The sequence below is a fragment of the Aegilops tauschii genome, chromosome 7, assembly GCF_002575655.3.
Source record: "Aegilops tauschii subsp. strangulata cultivar AL8/78 chromosome 7, Aet v6.0, whole genome shotgun sequence".
NCBI classification, from domain to species: domain Eukaryota; kingdom Viridiplantae; phylum Streptophyta; class Magnoliopsida; order Poales; family Poaceae; genus Aegilops; species Aegilops tauschii.
This window is the reverse complement of record NC_053041.3, coordinates 142706606-142716563: the sequence shown is the minus strand read 5'-3', so window position 1 is coordinate 142716563 and position 9958 is coordinate 142706606. Positions and strand designations below refer to the sequence as shown.

The 9958-nt window shown below is 45.1% G+C and overlaps 1 protein-coding gene across 1 annotated transcript; it reads right to left on the bottom strand.

Moving 5' to 3' along the window:
- Positions 1-2050: 2050 nt before the first annotated feature.
- Positions 2051-3660, bottom strand: LOC109769283 (uncharacterized). Its single transcript, XM_020328035.1, has 3 exons — positions 3580-3660; positions 3342-3488; positions 2051-2269 (listed from the first exon to the last, which is right to left on the bottom strand). The coding sequence occupies exons 1-3, from the start codon at positions 3658-3660 to the stop codon at positions 2051-2053; spliced, it is 447 nt and encodes a 148-aa protein (XP_020183624.1).
- Positions 3661-9958: the final 6298 nt, after the last annotated feature.

Below are 9958 nucleotides of genomic sequence, written 5' to 3'. Positions count from 1 at the left end.
TTGGACAAAGACAACTGGACCAGACATAGAGCCACCTGAATTCATGTGAAAAGAGGAAGAAAGAAACATAAGAGGATAAAGGGTAGGTTTGTGGGCTCCAAGGACAGTTCTAGAATGGCCACTATAACATGCAGTAATTGTGGGCTCCAAGGCCATAGGTACACCAACTGCAAGCAACAGTTGAGACCAGAGTTGGTTATGAGGAAAAACAGGCATGTGGTAAACCCTTGTTAATACTCCTTGTAAAATGGTTTGCATTTTTTAAATTTTGACTACTACCATGTTTCCTTTTTTGCAAGGCACCTGCAAGATCAAGGAATGAAGCTGAAGTTACTCCACCTGCAAGATCACAATAGCCACCTACAAGATCACATCAGCAAACAAGAAGATCACATTAGCCACCTGCAAGATCACAACGGCAAACAGGAAGATCATAGAAGCCACAAGGAAGTTCACAGCCTCCACCTGCCAGATCTGGTGCTGCAAGGTCAACTAGGGGTATAAGATATCCTACTACAAGGGTTCCAAGGCCTTTCACTGCCCCAAGATTTGCTGATGGAGCTTCATCTTCTGGTCCTGCCACTTCTGGTGCCCCTCCTACTTCCGGTGGCCCAAGAAATCATTCTGGATGGATGGCATTTTTTACTGCCAGTGTTAACACTTTAGTGACACGATGGTGCAAGTTATTTGTGCTTCTGGGTTATCCTTCTGAACTAGTATGGTTTGCTATGAACAATGTTAGCTATGACCAATGTTACCTATGAACAATGTATGTTGTGATGAGTACTAAGTTTGCTATATGTGTACAAAGTCTCATATGAGCAATGTTTATTGTGTACTAAGTTTGATATTTGCATATTATATTTTTCTGTAGTAAGTTTGATATTTGCTTGTAGTTTCATATGATATTTGTTTGTAGTAAGTTTGATATTTGCTTATAGTTTAGGGGGTCTCGGCGTCGAGGGAACCCTAATGACCAAAGTACTTGGGTTTAGGGGGTCTCGGCGTCGAGGGAACCCTAATGACCAAAGTACTTGGGTTTAGGTGGTCTCGGTGTCGAGGGAACCCTAATCACCAAAGTACTTGGGTTTAGGGGGTCTCGGCGTCTAGGGAACCCTAATCACCAAAGTACTTGGGTTTGGGGGGGTCTCGGCGTCGAGAGAATCCTAATCACCAAAGTACTTGGGTTTGGGGGGTCCCGGCGTCGAGGGAACCGTAATCACCAAAGTACTTGGGCTTGGGGGGGCTCGGCGTCGAGGGAACCGTAATCACCAAACTACTTGGGTTTAGGGGGTCTCGACATCGAGGGAACCCTAATTACAAAAATACTTGGGTTTAGGGGGTGTCGGCGTCGAAGGAATCCTAATCACCAAAGTACTTGGGTTGGGGGGTCTCGGCATTGAGGAAACCCTAATCACCAATCTACTTGAGTCTAGGGGGGCTCGACGTCGAGGGTACCCTAATTACCACCATCTATCAAGATATATATAAATTCAACCACCATCTGGCATCCATCTATCAAAGCAACATATATCATGATATATATAACTTCTACCACATCTATCAACCATTTATCAAAGCAACATAGATCAAGATATATAACTTGAAACATCTTACATAGCATACTTGAGCATAATTAATAGATTCTTACAAACCATAGATTCTTACAGCTGCATAATTAATAGATTCTTACATTACAACATAGCTACTGATCATAGCATACTGGAGTTCAACATAGTTCACAACTAATAGATCCATACATTACACTTCACTACACCACCATCCTTCACAAAAGTTTAGCAAAGCATACTCTTCTTCACCTACTCAGTTCATCTTCATCTTCATCTAGCTCATTCCTCCAAAATGTCCTGGATCACCTTCAACTTCTGTTTATCCTTCTTCGCTGCCTTCAACTAATCAGCAATCTAGAGCTTGAGCTCATCTCTGCGTTTAATGAGATTCTCACGTCCCTTCTTGAGATCACCCATGTGAAGGTTTAGCAGCAGATTCTCTTCAGTGAGTTTTTCTCAGACTTGATGAGTTCATCAACCTAAACCTTCAAATTTCTATTGTATTCACTTAGCTTTTCCTTCTGTTTCAAATGATTCATCTTCAGGTTCCTGATGACACTACCTTGAGCTTCTACCAGGTTCGTAAGCACTACGTACTTCTCTTGCAGCTTCAAGTTCTCTGCCTCTTTCTTCTCCATCTCAGTCTTCATACCGGTCACAGCTGCACTGGTAACCTCAGCTCTGCTCTCCTTAGCACCCTACATCTTAGCCTGCACATAGCTGAAATGCAGCACCATGTCCTCCTGGGCATTGAGAAGTTTGAACATCTTCAACTAGTCTGTCATAGTTGGCATCCAGATTCTTTTTCTCTTCTTTAAGATGGTGAATAGTAAGTGAACTCTCCAGGTTATCCTTCCTCCTATCACTCCTATTGTCTTAATACGTTTCCCAAAGCTTCAACAATGCATTCTGCATTGTGGGAGGTCACTTTGGGTCAACCCACCCAAGAAAACCACAATTCCGACCTTCCTGCAATATAGCAAACACTTATATTGTTACTCTCTACAGAATTCCAATTTACAAAGGGAAAAATTTAAACGTCAGGAAACAACATAGCACCTAGAACCTAGGCATGTGGCCAACTAAACAATGATAATTCTACTGCAACCTAAGGTCCATGAAAAATTCTACTGCAATAAACAATAAAGACCAATAACTATGAAGCACTCAACTTTGAGCATCTACTCTAGTGAATCACCTACTTGACTCAATTAAACAATGAGCATCTCCACTGCTAACTAAGCTCCTGGCCAAATATAATACTCCCTTCGTCCCAAAATTCTTGTCTTAGATTAGTCTATATACAGATGTATCTAATACTAAAACGTGACTTGATACATCCGTATTTAGACAAATCTAAGACAAGAATTTTGGGACGGAGGGAGTACTAACATCTAGTGGCCAATTTAACTACACAGAAAAATGCATGAGCACATGCCTACACAACCTGTTCAAGTGAGCATCAATACTACTAAATTACTAAAAATGAGCATCTCCACTACTAACTAAGCTCTTGGCCAAATATAATAGTAACATCTAGTGGCCTATTTAATTACACAGAAAAAGCATGAGACATGCCTACACAACCTGTTAAAGTGAGCATCAATACTACTAAATGACTAAACAATGACCATCATCAGTACTACTAAATGACTAAAGGGAGGCTACACTAAGTGACTAAACAGAGGCTACACTAAATGACTAAGCAAATGCCTACAGAAGTTACTACCAATTTTAATACAAAGAACAAAATATGTGAATGATTCTTACGGGCTGAGCACAAACTAGAAACCTCGTGTCCGTCTCAAATCCTTCAAAGGCTACACGAAGCTCAACTGGCAGCCGATGCTCCACGCAAAAACCCTGGGGTGCTGTCTCGATGCCCATGTAGTCTTGGTCTTCAATGCTAGCAGGAATCTATAGGAGCAAAATAAACTAAAAACGGCAAATCAAAAAACCAAACTCCAAAATCAGAAACCATAACCCTAACCCTAGCTCTACCACTGACCTGGTACTGCATACCGTCATTAGAGGATTTGATGTACTGCAGGCTGGAGTAGTCGTCGCTCCTCTCATCCTCGAACACCATGGTGTGGCGGTGGTGGCGACGGACTACGAGGTGAGCGGCGGTGAAAGGGAGAGATGAGGGCGAGGCGGCGAACCGACAGAGAGAGTGTGGCGGGTGGCTCGGTTTGACCCGGCCCAGCCAGTTACAACGACCGAGCCAGCTTCGTCCTAGTCAGCGGAGTGGCGCGCGCGGGTTGGCGAGTGTATGACCTGACAGGTGGGGCCGCTCGGTCAGATACACTATCAATACTTGCTTATACGGCTGTCAGACCATTTTGCAACACTTAGGCCAAGAGTTGGTACTGACTTGCAAAAAATGTGACTAGTGGTACCAATTCATTGCAACGTGCCGAAGTGTGGTAGTTCCGTGCAATTAACTCACTCCCCTAGAACATCTATCTATATATACTTAAAAACAATAGAAATGCTAATGGGCGAATGTTCATCGGAAAGGCAGTCCCAGCAAACGCCTGCACGGCCATTGGATCCAGTACATGACATTTAAAAAAATGCTGGCAATTATTTCCAATACATGAAAATTTCACCATCCGTACACGACATTTCGCTAAAAAATGCATGCATTTTTGCAACACCCCTAGCGAGTGTTCGCCGGATAAACGCATCCAAAAACAAAAATAGAAATCACAATCAGAAGTATGAAAATATCCTGGAAAATCCCCCAAAAGTTAGAAACATGCAGCCATCAATTCAGTTAAATAACTAATCATAGCTGGTAGATATCTAAAAACGTCTATTTTTTGCGGGTGATATGAGAATGTATTAATTAAGGAATGGTGTTACACTCATTTTCACAAACATGGCCCGGAGCCTAGCCACACCATCGTATGCTAGGTGGTTCGTCCCCTATGAGCTAGACAGTGCGCATCACTGTTGGGTGATCTCCGGACGTGGGCAAACTATGCCTCCGGATGCCATGCAAGACCCTCTTCGTCTCCTCCATCCAGCTCGCCAGTGAGGATCTGTTGACGCTACTATCCATCAGGGCATCCACCCCCGCCTTGAAATCCATCTCAATGGTAAGGGGCTTCTCCATTTGTTGCAGCGCTAGGGACGTGCCGTCGAGACACGCTACCATTTCCGCCTCCATCGGGGAGCAACATGATCGAAGGAAGCGACACGAAGAGAACATGATGGCCCTTGTGTCGTCCCTTAGTTCCATGCCCGCACCCCCTGTATTCTCGCCATTGACATAAGATCCACCCACGTTTCGCTTCGCCCATCCCGCAGGAGGTTTCTCCCAAATTGTGTCAGCTCGTGTACCTTTTGGTGATGCTACTGTTTGCTTGACCACATGCGGTATACTCTAAACCACCATCTTTCCTTTCACCAAATCTCCTTGTGGATGCTACTTGATGCATAGTAGGGACTCAATGTAGCTGTTCAGGGACCTCCGCAAACTTTCGATAGGTGGCGCCGGCTTGTGATGTGTGGCCTTGTTCCTACAATGCCACGCTCGCTAAAAGGTCATGAGGATGACCAGCCACTGCAGCTCGGTGCAGTTATCTAGGAGGTTAAGTAGCCATTCCCGGTGTTCGTGACCGTCGCCAGGTCTGGGAGTGGCCATGACTCCCTCATGGCCTCCCAGAGAGCACACACCATGGGGCACCTGCAAATGGTGTGGAAGGTGTCCTCCGCTCAATGCCACATAGGACACACACATCCGATTTTTTCCAAGGTTCTCTTATGCTTATTCTCCATCGTAGCCAATGAGTTGGTCGCAATCTGCCAACCGAAGATGCGTACCTTAGGTGGAGTAGGGTACCTCCACAATGCCTTCCAGATGGCACGTTTGCCGTCCGGTGCCCTACTCGTGGCGCACGAAGACGCGCAGAGTTTATCCTCAGGCCCAATATTGTAAAAGTTCATTTAAATTACCCACCACCGCCCTTATATAATTGTTGGGTCACTAAAAGAAAAAAATTACGTGCAATCCTACTTTGAAATGGAAATAAAAATAAACTCTCTTGGAAATGGAAATAAGTCAAATGGAATATTTAAATAAGCTATGGAAATAATCCACATAAAATAAATCACCAAAAGGACCTAAATAAATGTCTAAGCCTCTAGTAATTTTCCTAAAGGAATTTAGTACAGGTTTGATTTGGAAAATAAATTGAAATTCAAAATAGAAATGAAGTTAGAATGAAAATAGAAAAGAAAAAGGGGAAATAAATAAAGGAAAAGACTAGGGCTAAGCCCGCCCAGCAACATAAATGAAATAAAACAAAGAGAAATCATGTAAGATTCAAATGGACATGACATTGCAATCCTATGTTTTGTTGTGCATGTGTTTTCTGAATCCTGCAAGTCATCAAGGACCTTTGCACAAAACATGCTAATTTGCAATTAATGTTGCCACATGATTTTTTTTCCCACACAACTGGCCCAATATATATGTCACATAGCTATCTAAAAAAATATATAGAAATTTAAAATTGCACAATGTATTTGCAAGCTTGAGCTAGGTGGCATACTGATAATACTAGGCACATGATTTCAATATTGTTTAATTGATGTGTCATGCTTTTTCTAGTAAAATAAAAATTATTGCCGCACTATAAATTTAGGTGCATGATATATGTGGAGGATTTGAAGATTCTATAAATTGGGTAATGTGATGACTAAACACAATGGGAAAGGGGAGGCGCTACTTCACATATCAACACATTACACATGCAGCAATTTAATGATAGACTGGTTACTTTGTGTCTAGATGTTGTTACGAACAAATGATCTGTAATATGTTGCCTGATGGTTGTTGCTATTCTTGTTTTTAGGTTCTCCTAATTATAATGATCATGAAAAAATGGATTATAATGATCTTGTTAGATTCAACTACATTATATATATATATATATATATATATATATATATATATATTCTCATTTTTAGTTAATTTTGGTACAATCCATACAGAACTAGTTTTCTTTTGTTTTTCTTTTTTGCGGGGAGATACCGAACGGGTTTACATTTGCATTATAAAAACATTCGATACATGCATATCCATCCTTTATTTTGAAGGTTAATTTTTAGACAAATGATAAATACAACTCCCTTGAATCCTTGGAAGGTTGAAAGGATCGATATAGTTGACTAGAGGGGGGTGAATAGGCAACTAACAATTTTTAGCTTTTCTTTACCAATTTAAACTTTGCATCAAAGTAGGTTGTCTAGATATGCAACTAGGTGAGCAACCTATATGATGCAACAACGACAAGCACACAAGCAAGCAAGAGATATAACACAAATAAGCTTGCACAAGTAAAGGCACGAGATAACCAAGAGTGGAGCCGGTGAAGACGAGGATGTGTTACCGAAGTTCCTTCCTTTTGAAGGGAAGTACGTCTCCGTTGGAGCGGTGTGGAGGCACAATGCTCCCCAAGAGGCCACTAGAGCCACCTTGTTCTCCTCACGCCCTCACACAATGCGAGATGCCGTGATTCCACTATTGGTGCCCTTGGAGGCAGCGACTGAACATTTACAAACAAGGTTGGGGCAATCTCCACAACTTAATTGGAGGCTCCCAACGACACCACGAAGCTTCACCACAATGGACTATGGCTCCATGGTGTCCTCAACCGTCTAGGGTGCTCAAACACCCAAGAGTAAGAAGATCCGCAAGGGATTAGTGGGGGGAATCAAATTTCTCTTGGTGGAAGTGTAGATCGGGGCCTTCTCAACTAATCCCGAGCAAATCAACAAGTTTGATTGGCTAGGGAGAGAGATCGGGCGAAAATGGAGCTTAGAGCAACAATGGAGCTTAGGGTTGGAAGAGGTAGTCCACTAGAGGAAGAAGACACCCCTTATATAGTGGAGAACCAAATCCAACCGTTATTCAGCCCGTGACCTGCGGTACTACCGCCCCAGACAAGCGGTACTACCACAAGGCCCCACGGTACTACCGTGACTGACCGCGGTACTACCGCTGCTATGGCAGGAGCTAGGACAGGCCTGAAGCGCATGGGCTGAGGGCGGTACTGCCGCTGACGCGGTACTACCGCTCCCCCTTGCGGTACTACCGCAAGGCAGGATTGGACTAGCCTGGGAAGGGTGCGGATGAATAAAAATACATACGTGCCAACTTCCGCTGAAAAACACTTGATGCAAAAATCGGACACGGTACTACCGCACATGGAACGTGGTACTACCGCGCAGGGAGCGGATGTAAAAAATTACATCCGCCCCTACTTCCGCTCATGTGGCTGTGCCAGACCAGGACTCACGGTACTACCGCGTGCATGGGGCAGTACTACCGCGTAGGGCGCGGACGTAAAAAATTACGTTTGTCCCTACAGCCGCACGAGCAGCTGAGTCTGGTCTGAGGCCACGGTAGTACAGCTCCTTAGGAGCGGTACTACCGCGGGCACCTATGGTACTACCGCAAGGGCGTGCGGTACTACCGCAGGGGCCTGCGGTACTACCGCTCCGTAGAGCAGTACTACCGCATGCCCGAGAACAGCAACACTAGGAATCCTTCTCTTTGCATAGAAATGAGGAAAACGGAGGATGGTCCAAAGCGCAAGAGGAAAGGCGGTGCAGAGGAAGAAAACGTGTACGTGATGATTCCACCCGAACCTTTCCGAAGCGGACCCCCTCTTAAAGTACGGCTTTCCTACGACTCAAATGCACCGAAAAGAAACGTAGAAAAACGTCGTCTTCAATAGTCTTCGAGTGGCACCAAACCGTCTTGTGCCCAGCGATGAAATGTCTGAAAAACTCAAGGCACACGATTAGTCCGCAAAAGCATTGTCATCAATCACCAAAACACCTTAGGGATAAATATGCCCTTACAATCTCCCCCTTTTGGTGGAATGATGACAATATGAGATTTGCACAAAGGAAAATAATATAGGGCATAAGCAAACCCCTCATTTCTAAAATATAGACCGGCTCCCCCTAGATTGGTCATCCAGGTCATCTTGCGTTCCTCCCCAGTGTGAAAGTAAACCGAAGCAAAGAACTGGGCAATAATCTCAGGGTCATAGTCTAGGTGGAAAGAGATCACATGATCAATGCCAAACTGCTCCACCAGGTCGAGAGCCTCACCAAAATAAGAACGGTGCTTGTCCTGCCTCATGTGATGCATGTCAATCCAGTGCACATCCACATAGGTGTTTTGCTTGGCCTTGATCACATCCAGATATATGAGAGTCTGCTGCTTGGTCCAAAACAAGTCATTTGCTCTGAAGACAGCACGGGCATTCACATACGGGTTGATCTGCCTTCGAGAGATGAACTCAGCAAGGGGCATCTCGTCCATGACCTTTGCGGGTTCCTTGTACTTGCTAGTAGTGGTCTTGACATGGCGCTTGGGGGCATTGGAGCCCTCTGGAGCTTCATCTTGATTGCGCAGACGCTTGGAGCTAGTGTCACGACTGGGATTGGAACGACGAGCAGGAGCACCGGAGCGACCACCTAAGACAAAAAGCACAACGCACACACGAAAAGCGAGAAGAATCAATGCGAAGACTTCAGCAAAGCAAGGGAAACATGTAAAAAGTATAGGTGGTAATTGCCAAGAAGAAGATTAGACAACAACGGTAGTACTGCCAGTTCGCGCGGTACTAAAATTTTAGTACCGCTCCTAGTCGCGGTAGTACCGCGTGAAGGCACGGTAGTACCGGGGCTCGGAGCAGTAGTAGGACCTTAGTACCACGGCTCGTGCGGTAGTACCGCACCGGAGGGGCGGTAGTACCGTACCAGCGGTAGTACCGCACCAGAGATGCGGTAGTACCGCACGGCGTCAGATCCTAACCAATTGAATCTGAACACAACCGCGAAAATGAGGCGGTACTACGGTTGATCAAATCTACCATGGGACAACATATCAAGAAAAATTTCTACGCAACACTACTCTCCTACATCCTACTCTTGCATATTTGGCCTAAAATCTCAAGAACACATGCATCTCCCCAAAAAACCTAGAGTCAAAAGAACGAACAAGAGAGAGAGGGATTTGGGGAGAAACCTTGTTCCATGGCAAGAGGAAGTGGTGGGGAGCGATCCCACCGGTCGGAATCCGAGGAGAGCGGCCGGAGGCGGAGATCCGGCGAGGGTCTCCGGCACCGTTCTTGAGCAGGAGAGAGAGAGGCGGCGGGAAGAGAGACAGACGAATGGGTATGGGGGAGTTGGAACTCCCCCTGCCCAGGTCTTAACCCCCACGCGCACTCGGCAGCGCGGTAGTACCGCATCTCATCGCGGTAGTACCGCTTGGGCGGAAGTACCGCACCAAAGCGGTAGTACCGCTCCCCCAGGCGGTAGTAAAAAATTACTGCCGCGCTGGGTGCAGAAGTACCGTG

Bases quoted from the DNA above. Each gene is read 5' to 3' on its own strand.
- LOC109769283 (XM_020328035.1), bottom strand. From the start codon at position 3,660: ATGGTGTTCGAGGATGAGAGGAGCGACGACTACTCCAGCCTGCAGTAC. The intron at 3,489-3,579 runs GTCAGTGGTAGA...TTGCTCCTATAG, and splicing joins ATGACGGTATGCAGTACCAG to ATTCCTGCTAGCATTGAAGA. The intron at 2,270-3,341 runs GTAAGAATCATT...GCTAAGATGTAG, and splicing joins TTCTAGTTTGTGCTCAGCCC to GGTGCTAAGGAGAGCAGAGC.